Below are 17863 nucleotides of genomic sequence, written 5' to 3'. Positions count from 1 at the left end.
GTGCATCAATTCCAGAGAGAGACTTCCAGTGCATACAGGGGTGTGTGTGTGTGTGTGTGTGTGTGTGTGTGTGTGTGTGTGTGTGTGTGTGTGTCCTTTAAAAATACATGCATACACACACATAGTTTTCTTCACATACTAATTTTGGAAGTCATTCCATATTAGTACAGACTGAACTGCCCAGTTCTTTTTAAACCACTGCGTGGTATTCTATTATGTGGGTGTATGACAACTTATTTAACTAGTCACCCTTCAGTCTTGTGCTAGTACAAATAATGCACTGAATATCCTGCATATATATCATTGCACACGTGATTTCTCAGGACAGATGATAGAAGTAGAATTGATAGGTCAGAGAATGTGTGCATTTTGGGGACAGATATTGTCACACAGTTCTCCACAGAGCTCTATATTAATTATAAAATACAAAATGTAAGATTCTTTACCACTTGGTAAGCCCCCCACTGCGCCAGTCCTCTAAAATCCTTGCCAGAGTGATCTTCCTAAATGAATTTGGTGTTGTAACTTCCCTGTTTATAATCCTCATAAGCTTCATGTGGTCTTCAGGATAAAGTTTAAACTTAGCCTAGCCCCTGCCTCTAGCATCTGCCGGGAGCGCTGGGTTCCATTGCTCTGAGCCACTTGTACTTGGTGTCTCCATTTCCTTTTCCAGTAGACACATCCTTTAGCAATCTGTTTAGCATCCCCTCCTGTGGGTAATCTTTCCTCAGTCCTCCAGTCGGGCACGGAACACTAAGCGTCACCCTGATCCAGCCTCATCCATTCACTGCAGAAGTATTTGTTGTGCACGTGCTGTGCTGTGGCACGGGCAGGTGTCATCCTTGATGATCCATTGGTTCTTGCCTTGAGGGGATGATGACTGCCTGGTAGGGTTACCTGCTGTGGCTGCATGTACAAGGGCAGCACCAAGGACCCATTGCTAACTGACTGGTGGCCCTGGGCATATCCTTTAACTTTTTGGACCTTGGTTTTGGCCTCTGTCAAAAGAGGAGGTGAAGCCTGATGACCTCCAAGGTCCTCGACTCTCAGATCTTATTAATAATTACGATAGCAACAGCCGCTGGTGTTTACTGAGGACTTGCTCAGTGCCAGGCACTGTGTTGAGCACTTTGATCCTACTCCTTACATCAGCCCTGTGAAGATGATGGTATGGTAACTGTCTCCATTTTACAGATGAGAAAACTGAGGCTAAGAGAGTAATTTGGCCACAGGGTCATAATAAAGGAAATAGATTTGAATTCTGGCATTCTGACTCTAGCATTCTTAGCCACAAAACTGTTTACACATTCCACACATTTACACATGGTTTTGTGTACTGTTTTGGGTCAGTCACAGACTCCACCCCTAGACCTCTCCATGAACCATCCCTGTTCTACAACCATAAAGGCTCAATTTGGAATCTGGGTAAAAACTGGGGACAGAGGACTGCTACAGTCCCAACTATTTGGGGGTAGTGGATAAAGACCCGGTGGCTAGCTCTCTTCTTGAACCCCGGCTCATTCTCATTGAAGACCCTCATAGCTGTTTTTCCTTTGGACTGAGACAATTCTTATTGCTGTTTGAAGTAACTCTCTTCAGAAGGGGTGCATAGGCTTGAGTCAAGGCTTCATACATGGATTAAAGTCAGGTCTGGGTGTTATCCCTCAGGGGCATCCTTTATTAGGGTTGTAGATGGCAGACTCCTTTATCTATTTACATAAAGCCTTGTTGGAGAAGGAGGTGTATATGGAATTTAAAAAGGAAGTGTAACCTTATTATTTGGAATACCTGTTATAAACTAGGATAAATGAAATCCCATGGGTTAACTAAAATATAATAGGCCTATATCATAATGTATCATCAACCCTTCTGCTTCCCTGAAGGCAAGTAGAAAAAAATCCTGAAAAGTCTTAATCCCTGATTTTATTATTATTTTTTTAAGGTACTGGTTCCTATTCTTCTTACGTCTTTGTCTGAGCTAGAGTGGATGGTGGGGCTAATTAAGAGTTACAACCCGTTCTCCGCTCAATCATTGTCAAGTGTAGCCAACAAATGTGGGCTCTGGGGTCACAGGTGTGTTGGGTGAGCCTTGATTAATTAGTCCATTTTTGAGATTCGTGGCTGTTGAGTCAGAGCCAGATCCTCAGGGGCTCATCCAGCCAAGCCCCGGGCCCTTAACTCCCGCTGCTGCATTCCTTCTCTCTAGGCGGTGTATTTCTCCCTGTAAGACATGTGTTCTCTTTTTTTTTTTTCTTTTCTTTTCTTTTTTCTTTTCGGTTAGTTGAACTTGCTCTGAGTCCGGTGGCAAAGGCAAAGCCAGAGTCTGGTGTAGCAGCTCTGAGTCAACAGCCATCTCTCTCCTCCTCTTTGCTCGAGCCTCCAAGGCAGGCAGCAGGGCAGAGCCACAGCAGTTTCTGAAAGCTCTGCCGAGCCTGACAGAGCTCCAGGTGAGCCGGCGCTTGTCTCCTTGTCCTGTCGCAAGGATCTGGCGCCCGGATGCTGACGCCGGTGGCAGCTTGCTTCGGGCCTTGGCATTTCCCCAGGGAGGAGTTGGAAAACCGCTTATGTGCTTGTCTCTTCTCCTGGCAGTAGGGATTCAGTTGCTAGAATTCCTTCAACTTTGTATGTGATTATGGCTTCCTTACCGTAAAGTGCCTATTGTAACTAACATGGCTAAAGTTTTCACTTATGTCCTTGTTTTTGGTTTGTTTTTTATAGGTGAATCTACCCAGGGCTGACTTCAGTGTTTTTACTTCTGGCTTTTAAATTTTTTTCTTTTTAAAATAACTTGGACGGATGAAAGATGTGCCATGGCAGGATAGCACCAAAGAGCACCTCATTGTTTGCCGTGGCCTCCGTGGGACATGGAGTGTTCCTTCTGCTGGTGATTCTTAGCACCCTCCTTGGAGACGGACTCGCCTCAGGTGAGCCCCAGCCTGCCTCCTGTGTGTGGGAGGGAGAAGACTCAATACCATTGTTTCTCCTGAAGGCTGGGAGAAGGGATTCTCTGCGGAGCCGTTAGCAGGGGAGCAGAGGGTGAGGGCTTCTGTTCTGTTGGTACAGCAGGGGGCCAGTTGAGGGCGTGGGACTGGTGGCTGGGGTGCCTAGTGAGCCAGCGGGGGGCGGGGGTGCAGGAGCCTGCGGGGATGACGTGACCACTCCCCTCCCCCGGCTGTAGTCACGGGTGGGACGGAGGTGTAGGATTCAGGGTGCGATGTGCAGGTATGGGTGCCGGCTTTGGAATCCACTGCCTGTTTTCAGAGCGCAGTCCTGCTACTTGCTGGCTCTGTGACCGAGAGCGAGTCTCTACTTCCGTAAGCCTCAGTTCCCTCACCTGTGCTAGATGGCAGAGTTGAGTAATTGTGACATAGACCATGTGGCCCCCAAAGCCTAAAATATGTACACTTTAAAATGTTTGACTCTTTATAGCAGAGGTTTGCCACCTTACCCCCAGCCCAGAACACACGGTGCTCAGTACGAATGCCTATGAATGGAGTGGCTGTCAGAGTAGGAAGGAAGGAAGGACTGACTGAGCAGAGCTAGGACGGACCTCAGAGGCTGGGCACTGGCCCAGGGCCTTAGGGCAGCTCATGGCAGTGCCTGGACCACAACTTCGCCCAGTGCCTGGTGCGCTACCACCACCATCCTCTTCCGGGGCTCTGCTGGGGAAGCGGTCCTGGTATGTTACCTGGCAGTATGAGGGCAGAGCATCTGCCTTCGGTGTCTGATGCCTTCAGCCTCTTTAGCTCCATTAAGCCATCCGCTGTACCGCCACTCTCTCTTTTATGGGCTTCCCCCCTTCCTCCTCCCATTCCCCACCCCATTTTCCAGCTACCCACACCTTCCCAACTTTCCATGCAAGGTCTGAAATCAATTATCAGGGATCGATGTTTCCAGACTGGCTGAATAAAGGGATTATTATTCTCCAGTATGGAAAAATGTATCTGTAGTGTGGGCTCAGACCAGGATGGGAAAGTTGGCTCTGTTGTTTTCTTTCCCTCCCCCATCTGCAAAGAATCCTTCCTCCCCTGCCACCCCACTCCCTCTGCCCGATCTTTTTTACTCTCCATAAAACAAACGTACTGGCACAGAGCAGGGTGCAGGCAGGGGAAGGGTTTCATCATTACTTCGATCCAGTGCACCAAGTTACGATGTTGTTCCCTCTCTCTGGAGTGGCTTCTGGGGGAAGGAGGGGCCCACTCCTTGGCCTGAGACCCAGAGCACACCTGTACGGCTGTGCCTTCCCTGAGCAACGTGCTGAGCAAGCTTGCCAAGAAACCAAGGCTCTCACATACTCTGAAGTCGAGGAAAGGCAATTCAAGTCAGGCAAGGTCTCCTCTTCCTTTTCCTGCATTTCTTATCTGCTCCTGTAGCTTCCCCTGAATACCCATTCCAGAGGCCTTTTGAAATGAGGCGCTTGTTACCCAGTGAGCTCTAGTAGATATGCTCGTGTGTCCCGGCACATTCGCGACGGTGAGAATCCCACGGGACAGAGGCCAGTGGGCACCCTCGGTGGGGCGTTGGCCTGCGCAGTCTCTGGTCATAAGTCCCACAGGCACCTCTAGTCTTGGCCATAATTGCTTAGGTTTAGAGAAAAGAATCATGTATGAAGAGGCACTTGAGAGTTCTGGGGTAAAGTTCTGGGAAAAGTTACATATGTCATGTTCAAAGTTCAGTTTTCCATCCTGGTTCCTCTTATCTGCAGCTGGAGATTTGGAGTTATAACAGAGAAGTGGTTACCGAGGCGTCAGGTTCAGCTTGCCCCTTGGTCATGCCTGTAGCAGAGATGGAGAGAGTTATTGATAAAGTTCCCTTTTTCAGGGTGGCAAAAGGAAGCATATCTTATTCTTCACACCTGGTCACAGCCTGCAGGGGAAGACCAGATGTAAAAATAAGATCTGTGCTCATGCTACCCAACTTGCTTTTCTTGGGCTAGAGAGGAATTAGGATCCCAACTGTGCAGCAGCCTCTCCCAGATCTCTCTCCTTAAGAGATCTTAAGGTCACAGATCTCTTTACCTGTGACCTTAAGAAAGTTGCTGTGTGTTTGACCTTAGGTAAATCACTTGACCTCTTTTTGTGCCCGGTAAAACAGGAACAAGATACTTAAGGATGTTAGGTTGGTATTGTGTAATAAAAATGATTGGAAGGCACTTGACATATAAAAATGCTCAGCGTAATTCCTAAATAACAACAGCAGCAGAGACGGTATTTGACCTCCTGTTGAGTCATGTTGGGCAAGAGACTTCCTGTGGATGACGTACTCTGCTGTCTTTAAAAAACGAAGCTGGAGATGCAGAGTCACTTTTTGGGTTGGGGATGAGGGGTTGGGAGGAGATGTCAAACTTGACCAGTTGAGGAAGGATTGATTACTTCCGGAATCCCTTTTGCCTTCCATGTTTGCATAGTTTGATGGTCTCAACCTAGCTCATGTAGAAAGCTTTTAATTTCCATTCTCTCCCTGTTCTGAGCATATTTATTGAAAAAAACTTAGTATTTTACTTGTTTCTGATTTGTTTTTTCCTTTAAGATGTTGCCACAACACTTAGCGGCCATGTTAAACATCACACAAGCACCTAGGCAGAGAAGGCAGCCATTTGCATTTCCGTGTGGCAGAGGGAGAAAGCCAGGCAGTTAGTGCTCACTGAAGATGGAAAATGTGGAGAGCTAGGCTCTCAGGGGATGATGTGGCTTTGGCCGTTAGCACTACTATGGCAGAGAGAGATGTTGGCAGGTGGCCTGGCTCACCTCACGGTCCCTGAAGGGACCTGGAGTCAGAGGTAACATACACTGAACTGGGAGGAGAGAACAGGTAGGGAAACGATGCGTATGGAGCATCACTTGTGTGTCGGGCTCTGTGTCATCACATGTAAAGTTCTCAGAGTGCCTGTGAGCTAGATGGTCATGTAACTGTTTGACAAGTGAGAAAACGAGGCAGAGTGAAGTTAGGGAACTTGGTCAGAGACACTCAGTCGTAGGTGGGGAAGCAGGCTTGGATTTGCGTGCAGTACGTCTGACTGTGTTGCCCATGCTCTGCTGAGAACTGTACTGCCTGTGCTGAGTGGCAGGCTTCTCTGAGACCTGTTTCTTGTGTTACTTTTGTTGGAGCACTCAGATCACCCTTCAGAGGGTAATTTTGACAGAGGAAGAGAGGCACCATCTGTTTTCTTCCATGGATATAGGATGCAGGAGTCATCTCTGGGTTACCGTGTTTACCTCTGTGGTTGTTTCTGTTCTTATCTACAGTGACCCTTGGTGGTTTGGGTCCCAGTTTAGGCACAAGGTTTGCCAAGGCAGTTCTATTCTTGGAAGGGAACAATAGGGACCACAGCAAATTGTTTGCTAAATGTGGCTGTAGTTCCCAAAACATCCGCAGAGCATCTTCCTGTCAGCTGCAAACCCTGGCGACGTGATGTAATCTCTCCATGGTGTAATTACCTGTGACTATAAAAAGACTTGGGGATTGTGGTAGGAGGCTGGATGGGTCATTACAGAGCTTGCTGAACCCTGTCGTCATGAAAAGACATTGAGAAATTACCCTCTGCAGGCTGATTGTTGTGCCATGTTTAGAACATTGCCAACACATGGTACGAGCTTTGCACTGTAACTTTCGAACAAAAGAAGCCAGGAGTCCACCAGACTGAACACCTCAGTGGCTCTCATCTGGGTGAAAGCCCTCATTAGACACAGATTCCACCTACCAAACAAAGGTGCCCCACTACCCTATCCTTAATTGCAAGCTTAGAGGTTATCCTTACCTGCCCAACTCCTTCCACAAAAGGGGGTCACAGGGTGCTTAAAAAAAAACAACTAGGGTTAGTGCTCAGAGTCTTTAATTATTCTAGGTAGGTTTTCAGATGAATTATTTGACCACCTCTTACCCACTGGAGGTTCCTTTCTTCTGCGTCACCCCAGCAGCATGAGCCTGCGAGGATGTGAGCAGCCCTCCCATTCCAGGTGGCTGGTACTGGTGTAGCTGGCTGCCTGGACTGGGGCCAGATCAGGAGTGACCTTGGCCCGCCTCGTGTTTAGCTCTGGGGCCCGGAGGGACAGCAGTGTTTAGAGACCACTTTGCCATGGTGTGGTGTGACTGAGGGGGGCGCTGGCCGCTGGTTTCTCCCAGCCGTGTTCACCCAGCGTACCTTCAGCCAACCTGAAGCGTGAACTCTGAATTCACTGGAAGATGAGGGTGAACACTGCCTCTACGCCTAGCTGCCTGTGTTACCTTGGATAATCTTCCAGACATCATTGTCGATGTTCCCTAGAACAGGGAAGACACTAGATAATCTTACTTAATACACTGTTGCGAGGATTAAATAAGATAGTATATATAAAGTACTTAGGACATTGACTGGCATACAAAGAAGTAATTCCTAGGTTTGAAGACCAGATTCTAGCACCAGCTGATACCAGTCTACACTTCTGACACCAAAGCTGATGAGCTCGGGTTGGAAGGAGCTCCTTGTTTCTTCCGTGTGTCTTGGATTCTCCTGGATTCAGTTCGGTACATCCTGAGCAGAGTTAGATACGTACTGCATGAGTTCTTCATAGTTCACAGGTTCCTAATTCTCAAATGCCACATGTTGGCATCTCACGCATGAAGCCAAGCAGAAAAGAGGGGCCGTGGCCCTTTGCGATATTTGTGCTGAGGGGTCAGCTAGGACATCTCACAGTCAGCCCTTCCCTTCAGTGAGGCTGTCTTGTTGGCATCTCAGAGCTGGGATTCCTCAAAGGTGCTATTTGTTAGGAACTTTCAGTTTTTTTGAAACCTTAAAAATTTGAGAATGCCAAGGGTCTGTTCTTTTAAAGAGGTATTTCATTTCATCAGCACAGTGATGTATGATTGAAGGACTACATTTTAAAGAATTCCTAAACACATCCGTGAGAATCAACATTAGAATTAAAAAATAAGAGCTCTCTTCTCGTCTCTCCATTTTGGTAGTCCTTTTGCCTCCTCCTACTTAGCTATATTTGAGAGCATTTCTTCTTGTAAGAAGCTTTTTCCTTCCTAGATTCACTTGCTTCCCCAGAGACAAGGTTTTCCCCTTATTTAACTTCTTTAACTTGTTAGCTTTGCCAGTAGCCAGATCTTTTAAAAGTACAGCTGTTTAATCATTCAAAATTCTGGGAAGTAATGCAGGGAACACAAACAGATCCTCATCAAGGTTTATTCTTTGCAAAGCGTTTTTTCTTTTCAAATTCACAAAAGTATTTTAGGTGTTTCGACCAAGGAGGGGAAATGTGTTTCAGGAAGTTATGGCCAAGTACTCCCACAGGATTATAAAATAATTCTGCTCTAGCCTTTGTTATCCTGAGTAACTAGTGACACTTTATGAAATACAATGGGCCTGATGATCAGTTCTTCACGTGCAGTGGACACATGTCTCCCTGGGAGAGGGCGGGACCTGTGTGTTTATTGTCACTGGCTGGAGTTCTGACAGCTCAACCTTGTTGACTCTGGCAATGGTGGGAGGCTCAAGAGAATGTCGCTGGGATTGTCACACACCAGACAAGGACTGAGTGGGCGTGGGGAGCCACCTGTCAGTATTTGCCGAGCACTGATCTCGGCACAGCAAGGTGCGGGGGCCGACAGGAGAGAAGCCTTGGATGTTTCTGCTTCCTGGTTGGTCTCATTACTTTGGAGGCCGGATTGCAGAGGACCCAGTGGTGTCTTGAGTCAGTGCAGCCCCACTCGGGCTCCTGAAGACCATGCACGGTTACCCCGAATTGCTAATTAATGGTCCATGAAGTTAGGTGGTGACATCAGTAGGTCGTGTGGCCCTCTGCTTTATACCTGTCACACAGTAGACCCCGTCAGTCTCTGATCTTTGAGTCTTCTGTACACAAGCCACTTGATCTTAGTTCGTGTTCTTTGTTCTTGGTTTTGTAAGTGTTTGCATATAAGCTCGTTGAAAGCAGAGACAAAGTCCTTTGTACTTTGTTATAACCAGGCCAGTGACCATCCCAGAGGGGGTCACTCCTGGCAGGATTGTGCAGGATCATGGCCTATCCTGTGCATGAGGATAAGCAGGACGAGTCCACGGCCCTGCGAGCAGCAGCAGCCTGGTCTGTGGTTCCCCATGAGATTCTGTCCACAGCCTTCTTGGGAGTGGAGAAGGATGTGAAAGTGTCTTCATGCCTCAGGGGATGCAGGTGGTGGGGCTCTTCTGAGAGGAAGGGAGTGGGACTGGGCAGGCTGCCCAGAAGAGTTCATCACAGAGTGCGCTAACTTTCAGCCTGAGTGAGGATCTTTGAACCCAGCGTGGGTCCCTTCAGGTGATGAAGAGGGAGGAAAGGAAGGCTTTCATTACCTACGGGGAGTGAAGTCATGTGGAAGAATGTATGTGAGAACTGTGCTGGCTCTAAAACTATACTGGCATTGGAGGGGGGGAAAGGCAGCTTGCATGGGTTTGGCTTCCCTTCCCCACCCACAGCTCCCTCTACCTCTGTCCCTAAAGTCAAGGCTAAGGGGACTCCTTACTCCCCTTTCCTGAACATTAGCACCGTCAAGCCTATCCTCACGCTGTTCTTTCAGTGGCTAGATTCCTGTGGCTGGAATCCAGCCTCCCCTCCCTCCTGTACTTCACTTCATCCTTTAAGATCAAATTCAAAGTTACCTCCTCTGAGACACCACCCATCCCCTTACCACTAGAATTAATAGGGTCTGCAGGAAGGAGAGTAGGCTATGTGTGTGTTTGCTGAATGGAATTCGCAGGAGCTCTTTGGTCTCAGTCCTTTTTCTTGGGAGGATGTCAGAGAGTTTTTCCTGTGAACAGGATTCCAACTCCTAGAATCTTAACTGTCTTTGATTATTTGAAGGGTTTGGGAGGCTCATTAAGACTTCAGCTTTGGGGAACCTGAACTCTCAGTTCTGCAGATCATGACACACAAACCCTATATGGACTTGTTCCAAACCCTAATGACCAGGGTTGCCAGGGTTGCTCTGGGACAGATTGGGTTTGGTGTTTTCATAAGCGGCATCGGCTCGCTTAGCAAATGTGTGTTGATACAAGGCAGGCAGGGAGGACGGCAGGAGATGGGTCATGCCATAAGGGGCTTCCTGGGGCTGAGTACTGGACTGGCTCTTGTTGGAAGTTATCACGTCTAGTTGGTCCTCACAGTCAGCCTGTGAGAGGTGGGCGCTTGCAGCCAGGAGCAGTACTTTATACCAGGAGGGATGCAGACGGGATGGTTCAGACTCTGATTTATCCACAGTTATTTGCTGAGCGCCTGCCGAGTGCTGCGACTGTGCCAGCTCCAGTTCTGTGAGATACTTGCTGTGATCAGGGAAGTCATTGCTGCGCTGGAGTACACATGGGCGGGGCTCCTGATTCAGATAGGGGTGGTCGTAGAAGGCCTCTCTGAAGGAGAGGAGTGTACACCGAGACCTGGAGGCAAGTAGGGGGACAAGATGGCATAGTAAGGTTAAGAATGCAGTCTTGGGGCTTCCGTGGTGGCGCAGTGGTTGAGAGTCCGCCTGCCGATGCAGGGGACACGGGTTCTTGCCCCGGTCCGGGAAGATCCCACATGCCACAGAGCGGCTGGGCCCGTGAGCCATGGCCGCTGAACCTGTGCGTCTGGAGCCTGTGCTCTGCAACGTGAGAGGCCACAGCAGTGAGAGGCCCGCATACCGCAAAAAAAAAAAAAAAAAAAAGAATGCAGTCTCTTGGGCCAAGCAGGCTGGTTTGAATCCTAATTCTGCCACTAACATGTTGTCTAATTTTGAGCAAGTTTCTCAGTGTCCCTCAGTTTTCATATGTGTGAGATTGGGATAACATACTTACCATATAGGGTTGTGGTGTTACCATCATTATGTTACTCTGTGTCACCTCAGCCAGCATGTTGGGGGCAGTCTGGAGGGAGGAGAAGGAGAGAGTTAGCTTCGTGTCTGCTGTGCTCACCTTGGCTCTTCCTTCCTTTGGAACTTGCAGTGTCACTTCTGTTGAAACTTTGGAAGTACAATATACTCTGTTCTCTAAACTGGTTTTCCTCTTACCCTGCTGGATGAATGAGTGGTCTCTTCTACTTTGGTGCAGTATGTTGTTTTTTTTTTAAATTTATTAATTTATTTATTTTCGGCTGCGTTGGGTCTTCGTTGCTGCACGCGGGCTTTCTCTAGTTCCGGCGAGCGGGGGCTACTCCTCGATGTGGTGCACGGGCTCTAGGCACGCGGGCTTCAGTAGTTGTGGCTCACGGGCTCTAGAGCGCGGGCTCAGTAGTTGTGGCGCACGGGCTTAGTTGCTTTGCGGCATGTGGGATCTTCCAGGTCCAGGGCTCAAAGCCGTGTCCCCTGCATTGGCGGACAGATTCTTAACCACTGCGCCACCAGGGATGTCCCTGGTGGAGTATGTTTGGAAGCTGGGGTTTCAGAAAAGAAAAATGAAGTCTATCCTTAGCCTCAGAGTTCAGACATGGGGCTGAACATCACCAGAAGCACAGTTTGGGGGAAGCTCCCAGGGGGTAAGATGCTGGTGAAGGCAGGTAGGTGCGCTTCATAGCTGGCTCTCAGAGCTGTGGAGGAGGAACAAGCTTGATGTGAAAGATCAAAGGGTTAAAGAAAAAAGCAAACACCAATTAATGGATTAAGGGTTGAATGAGTCTAAACAGGGAAATAAGGAGGGCTGGCAGAGGGTGTTGATTTTGGTACAAGTTGTGGAGAAGATGGGGATGAGAAGAATGGGCTCCTATTTGCCTGTGGGAACAGGAAGTGACTGGCCCAGTGAGGCTGCCCCTCCAGGGCGTCACTCAGGATAGGCCCTTCATCCTCTTACCTCAGCCCAGCCAACCCGTGGGAGGCGTGCCTGACAAGGATGGCTTATTGCAGCCAGTCTCATGCACTGCACAGGGTCCCCATGTGGATCTCTGCGTCAGGAACTCCATGGGGAAGTTCCTAATGCTCAGGAAGGGAGAAGAGAGGAGGAGCAGCAGCTGGCCACGGGCATGCGCGGGTGTCCAGGGCCCCTCAGCTGGGGTCAGGCCGGAGTGACTGGAGCTGTTGCGGTGAGGACTCTCTGTGATTTGATGTGTTCAGGGTGCAGAGAACCGCTGTGCCTTCCAGCAGAGATGTGTCTCCAGTTTGGCCACGCAGCACGTGGGGATCTTAGTTCCTCCACCAGGGATCAAAACTGTGTCCCCTGCAGTGGAAGCATGGAGTCTTAACCACTGGACCACCAGGGAAGTCCCAGTGTCTCGAGTTTCTTGAGAGAGGCTTTCAGCCGAGGAACCCGTTCTCCACACTGTTGTTCTTAGCTTTGCAGTCCGTCTCAGTAACAATTTGTCAGGCACTTGAGAAGCTTTGCAGTCCGTCTCAGTAACAGAAATTCTGTTACCAGTAATGGCAGACCCTGGCCCTGCAGGAATAATTAAGAGTGTGAATGATAGGATTAGGTGAGATAATATATGTAAAAGTTCTGGGTAAATAATAAAAGTCTATTCCAATGGAAAGGATTATTATACTGCTCTTTTTTTTTTTTTTTTTTTAAGAGAGTATCTCTTTTCTGAATTGCTCAAAGCACTTGGTTAACACTAACCAGTTAATCCTTCATCCATCCCTGGGCAGGAGGCTGGCATTTGATAGCCCCCTTTGTGCAGGAGATCAAACTAAAGTTTCCAACAGAGCCCTAAATCTTGAGTCTGGAGCCCAAATCTATGGACTCTAAAGCTTGGACCTCCAAATGGGAGAATGCCTCACTCCTGAGAGTAGAGAAGGTGAGAGGAGAAATGGATCTTTAAAAAAGTCTTTTTTTCACAGACATGGTCATGTCAGACAATGCTGTTGTAGTCAGGAATTTTAGAGGCCTAGAAATCTGACATCTGTTTTCCTCTGGGAAGCCCCAGAGTCCCTACTAGGAATGAGGGCCTGGTATAAGCCAGAGAAGCAGAAGGCTAATTACGGCAGGTTTGGACACAGGTCCTATTCTATGTAGGCCGTGGTTGGTGATACCTGAGGCACCAGATTCTCCACCACGGTACCTGCTCCCTGGCACACACCAGCAGAAACCCACTCACCACCCCGACATGACCCAGTGTGTCAGGGCACCCACAGCGGGTGCCCGTTGTATTCTGCAGGTCCCATGGTAAAGCCCCATGGAGGCGGGATCAGGCAACTCCCTGAGTGTCTGACCCAGGCCAGTTTTCCGGCAGAACAAGTACTGCAGCCTCCGTGGGGCAGGATGGCATCTGGGCGGATCAGAGTCATGTCAACTCTCCAGTCAGGAAGGGGCCTGGGCCCTTTGGCCCACTGTCGTCCCTTCTGAAGTCTGGCCTCAGCAGTGTAGAGCTGGCGAAGGGAGGTTCCGTTTTGTTCACATTACTAGGTCAGGCCCTTCAGGGTCCTCGAGATCTTTCTCCCCAAGTCTGTGCTTTCCAGCCTCTGGTCACAGCTTCAAGGACAGTTTGTGTACCTTCTTTTACAAGGCCTTGAACCTTGGAAATGGGGGAAGAGGATGCTGAGTTGGGAAGCTCCTCCCGCCTCCAGTGGCAGCTCCGTGGGCTCTTGGGCTTGACGTTCAGGTCATTCAGCTGTGCCAGTTAAGTCACCTACTTGTGAGAGAAGCAACAGGCTGAAGCATGTACGTTATAAGCACCATTGGGTGTCAAATCTGAGTGTGTGTTAGAATCCCCTGGAGGGCCCAGATTGCTGGGCCCCACCTCCACCTCCAGTTTGCATCAGTATTTCTACTGAGTTCTTACAGGCTACTGCTGATGGTCTGGGGACCACACTTTGAGAATCACCAGTTTACAGTGGGGCTGAACAAGCCCACTTAACCCTTCCAGAGCAGATTTGATAAGGTGGAGACAGAGGGCTGGAGAGGTCGTGAACAGCTGGGGAGAGAGGAAGTTCAGAAATAAGATGCTGCGGGTGGACCAGCCTAACTTGACAACTGACAAAAGGTTAAATGATTAAGGGAGGTGCTAGCAGGCCTCTTACCTTCACCAGTCTGGGTCTGGTCCTTGCCGACTATCCAGCAGAGAGGGAGGGACCAGGCCTGGTGAAGCCCTGGAGGCATCACCTTGGGCATCTCCTCCCTCCACTTCTTATTCTTCCCTCTTAGGCGGCGGTGAGCTCCGAAAGTCTGCATTTTAGAAAGTCTTGCCCCAGCTTGGGATCTGTTGTATGAAGAGCAGGGCCCTGAGCTGGGGTCCCGGGCCTCAGCCCCTGTCCTGCCTCTAATGAGCAGTAACTGAAGGCCCCTCACTTTGCTCAGGGGTGAGATAAGGGTTGGACCAGCTCTCCAGGGCCCTTTGAGCTTAGATACTGGATATTCTTTAATGCCTTCCCTGACAGCTTCCTCTGCAGGGTCAGGAACTTCTGCTTGCTTGTTACTTGTTTTTTAGTTTTTAATGTGTGTGAGAACTTCCATTGACACGCAGTACTGAACCAGAATCCCATCTGGAAAGTGAAACTAGAGAAGTTTGGAAATTGGAGTAACTTTTCTTTTTAGAGAGCCTCTGGGCTCTACAGTTATGCTGCTTCCATAAAATTGTCCGCAGAGGAATGACTTAGCATCCTTGTTGGGTGCTGATCCCTTTACTCCGGATCATCACACTTGTCGACTGCAGTGTTTCCCAGGCTGTCTGATCAGTTCTTATTTCCAGGTGCTCCCACATTCCCCACTGCCTGGCACAGTGCTCACGGTAGGCCTGTGAAAATATTTGCTCGTGGATGGAATAGAGGGATGTGTATCCATGTGCCTCTTTTCCTTTCCTTTGATTTCTCCCTGCTTAACTTCATGTATTTGTCCTTTTGCCCTCCTCTCTCCTCTTCCTCTGTGCTCATTTTAACTACTCTGCTCTGACAGAGCTAGCCGTTGATGTTTGTACGTTGTGTGTGTAGGGGTTGGGGTGTGCCTGGGGAGATCACAAAGGCCCTACATACGCCATCTGTGTGAGGGGCACATCCAGAGCTCCCCAGTCTTTTTCCTCTTCCCTTCTCTCTTTTGCCCACTTTGTCTGGGGTAGCTGTGAGTTACAGAATGTTTTTGCCATCCTAGGGGAGTTTGCTGTTCTTCAGATTGAATTTGACCCCATTTACAGCCTTTATTTCCTGCTGTTTGTATTGGCAGACTAAAGGACTCCTGGCCTGGAGAAAATTAGCACGTCCTGCCTCAGAACCATTGTCTGACCCTGTCTCTCCAGCCTCTGTCTGAAGGGGCAAATGAAAGATTTCCCAGCCTTGGCTAATTGTCACGTAGCCCCTCTGATCCTGCATGGGTGGCTTTCAGGCAGCTCAAGCACTGAGTAGCCTGAGGTCTGCTTTGAAACAGGGGAAGACTGAGGTTGATTTAATTCATTTTAAGTGAAATCACCAGCCTTTTGATGATTCCATTAATTTCCTCCCTTTTGAATACCCTCATGTTAGCAGTAATTGGAAATCCTGACTCTGTTTCTCATTTCCCCCCACTCCCCTGCTTTTAATCTGAGGCAGCTGGATACTGCATGCTGCTTTTTCATTTACTGGAAGAGCAGTTTGAGGATGATTTTAACGACTGCCTTTGACAGTACTTTCAGAAGCTGAGACTGTTGCTGTTCTTCAGTTTACACCCACTTGGGGGCCTAAGGCTCACTCACCGTGCTCCTATAAAACTCTACTTAGTTCTTGGTGTGCAGGTGGGAAGGGGTCACTGTGAGGATGCTCTCTTGTCCCAAGTTCTGTATGCAGGCTTTTCATCACTCAACATTTACAGACCTCCTGGGTGTGCCAGGCACGGTCTAGCTCCTGAGTGTTTCCCTGCCCCTCCTCCCTGCCCTGGTGGAAGCACAGAGGCCTGAGTAGCTGAGGTTCCAGCAGGCAGACCGTGGGAATTGTCTCTAAGGCTTTCTCTGTGTGTTTTTATGGTAGGAATGCCTGTTTCAGTGTTTTTCCTTTCTTGGCTGTAAAGAGGAATAAATAATATGAACCACCTCCTGAGATCAGAGAAATACTGGGTAGCAATAGCTGCAACAGCTTACTACTGTTGGCAATTGACAGAAGGTAAAGCACTTTCTCGTATATCATGTCATACTGGTGTCTTCACAATAACTTATCACAGCCAGTAAAGGGTAAAGCTGGATTTGAACCCAGGTCCTCCCTTTGCAAATGAAATAAATACTTTTTGTACTACATTGTGTGTGTGTGTGTGTGTGTGTGTGTGTTTCACACTGACTTTCCCATGCCATTGTCTTTAGGATTATTTCAACCACTGAAGTGTTAAGAAGCTATTATGTATGCACTGGGCCCTCTGCCAGAAACTGAGGTCCTCATAGTCTAATTGGGGAGAAAGATAAGACAGAATACACCTTGAGTGGTACAGCTACTGAGTGCTATTAGAAAGAAGAGAATTAACCCTGACGTCATCCAGGAAGGCTTCCAGAGAGCTGAGACTTAACGCTGGGCCTGGTGGGAAGGCAGGATCCAAACCAAGGGAGAACTGGAAAGGGGAGTTTGGTATTTGGCCGCCTAGGACTCTGGGATACAGAAAAGGTGGTGAGGTGTGAGTCCTTCATCAGACTTAGAGAACTAACATCCTCTGGGGTGATGCTTTTCCAGCTTTACTGTGCTTTTAAAATCAGATTTGCATACCCCATGCCCACAAAGAACCATTCAGTCAGTCTGGAGTGCAGCCCAGCAATATGCATTCTTTAAAAGTTTTAAAATAATATCAGTCTCCCAGCCCTTCAGTTGTCTTTCCTGAACAGAAGAAAGCAAGGGTGCAGGTTTCATTTGTTCCCTTCCAGAGGCAGAAGCTATTTAACACACTGTTGCAGGTCGTGAGGGTGGCCTACCCTCTGAGAAACACTGTATTCCAAGGAAATGCCCTCCATGTTGCAGGAAGCATTAGGGGCTGGAGATCTGGGTTTTGACACTATAGAGGGCCCACTCCTGAGGACTAAGTGTTTAGGATAAACTAAGGAGGAAAGGGAGGAGTGGTATTAAATGATGTAAGTGAAGTTGACTCTGACAGTGGCTGGGTCAGTCTGGCTGCTCTCTTGACTTGAAGGCAGGTGGTGGGGCCATTGAGGCTGAAGACCTTCAAAACAGTACATGCTCAGAGTTACTGCACGTGCCTCTGACTTTTAAGAAAAGCATTTTTACAGATGCTGTTTGGTATCTTAGCTTTCAGATGAGTTTTGGGGGTGGGAGCAGTCAGGGGTCAGTCAGTGGGTAGGTGGAGGAAACGTCTTTGGGATTGAGGGTCATATACATTGAGAGCCCTGGAAGAGGTAATCCAGTGTCTTCCATAAGGGTTGGCAGTCTTGGTGAATCTTAAGATTTCTGTCTGTATTTTGGGACCAAATGGGACCTAGGGTGGTTGTGAAGAATTAGAAAACTTACCAACTTACTAAATACCTGTTAAGAAGTGATGTGCCTGAGTTTTGGGGTGTTGTGAAATACCTATAGTAAATGTGCAATATGTTTCAGGTAGTAACCACTTTAAATCTATTATCCCATTCTTAGTTTTTCAATGAAAATTTTCAGACATTAAAAAAATACAGGGCTTCCCTGTTGGCGCAGTGGTTGAGAGTCCGCCTGCCGATGCAGGGGACATGGGTTCGTGACCCCGGTCCGGGAAGATCCCACATTCCGCGGAGCGGCTGGGCCCGTGAGCCATGGCCGCTGAGCCTGCGCGTCCGGAGCCTGTGCTTCGCAACGGGAGAGGCCACAACAGTGAGAGGCCCGCGTACCGCAAAAAAAAAAAAAAAAAAAAAATACAGAGACTAACATACCTGGGTACTTACCACCCAGATTTAATATTTTGCCGTGTTTGCTTTAGATCTTTTTCTCCAGAGATATAGCCAGTATGCTAAATCAATGTGTATCCTTCCAACCATGCCTCTGTTTTTACATACTTACACATGTATTTACATGCGTTTTTTTTTAAGGG

The 17863-nt window shown here is 48.4% G+C and overlaps 1 protein-coding gene across 1 annotated transcript in view; it reads left to right on the top strand.

Annotated features, from left to right (window-relative positions):
• Positions 1-2754: 2754 nt before the first annotated feature.
• Positions 2755-17863, top strand: part of SUSD6 (sushi domain containing 6) — a 41643-nt gene continuing 26534 nt past the window's right edge. Inside the window, exon 1 of the mRNA XM_079728687.1 lies at positions 2755-2924. Coding sequence (XP_079584813.1) covers positions 2804-2924 — 121 coding nt within the window. The 5' untranslated portion in view covers positions 2755-2803. The remainder of the gene's footprint in view (positions 2925-17863) is intronic.

This window comes from Hyperoodon ampullatus (assembly GCF_949752795.1).
Source record: "Hyperoodon ampullatus genome assembly, contig: scaffold_549, whole genome shotgun sequence".
Lineage (NCBI taxonomy): Eukaryota > Metazoa > Chordata > Mammalia > Artiodactyla > Ziphiidae > Hyperoodon > Hyperoodon ampullatus.
This window is presented reverse-complemented; position numbering and strand designations above follow the sequence as displayed.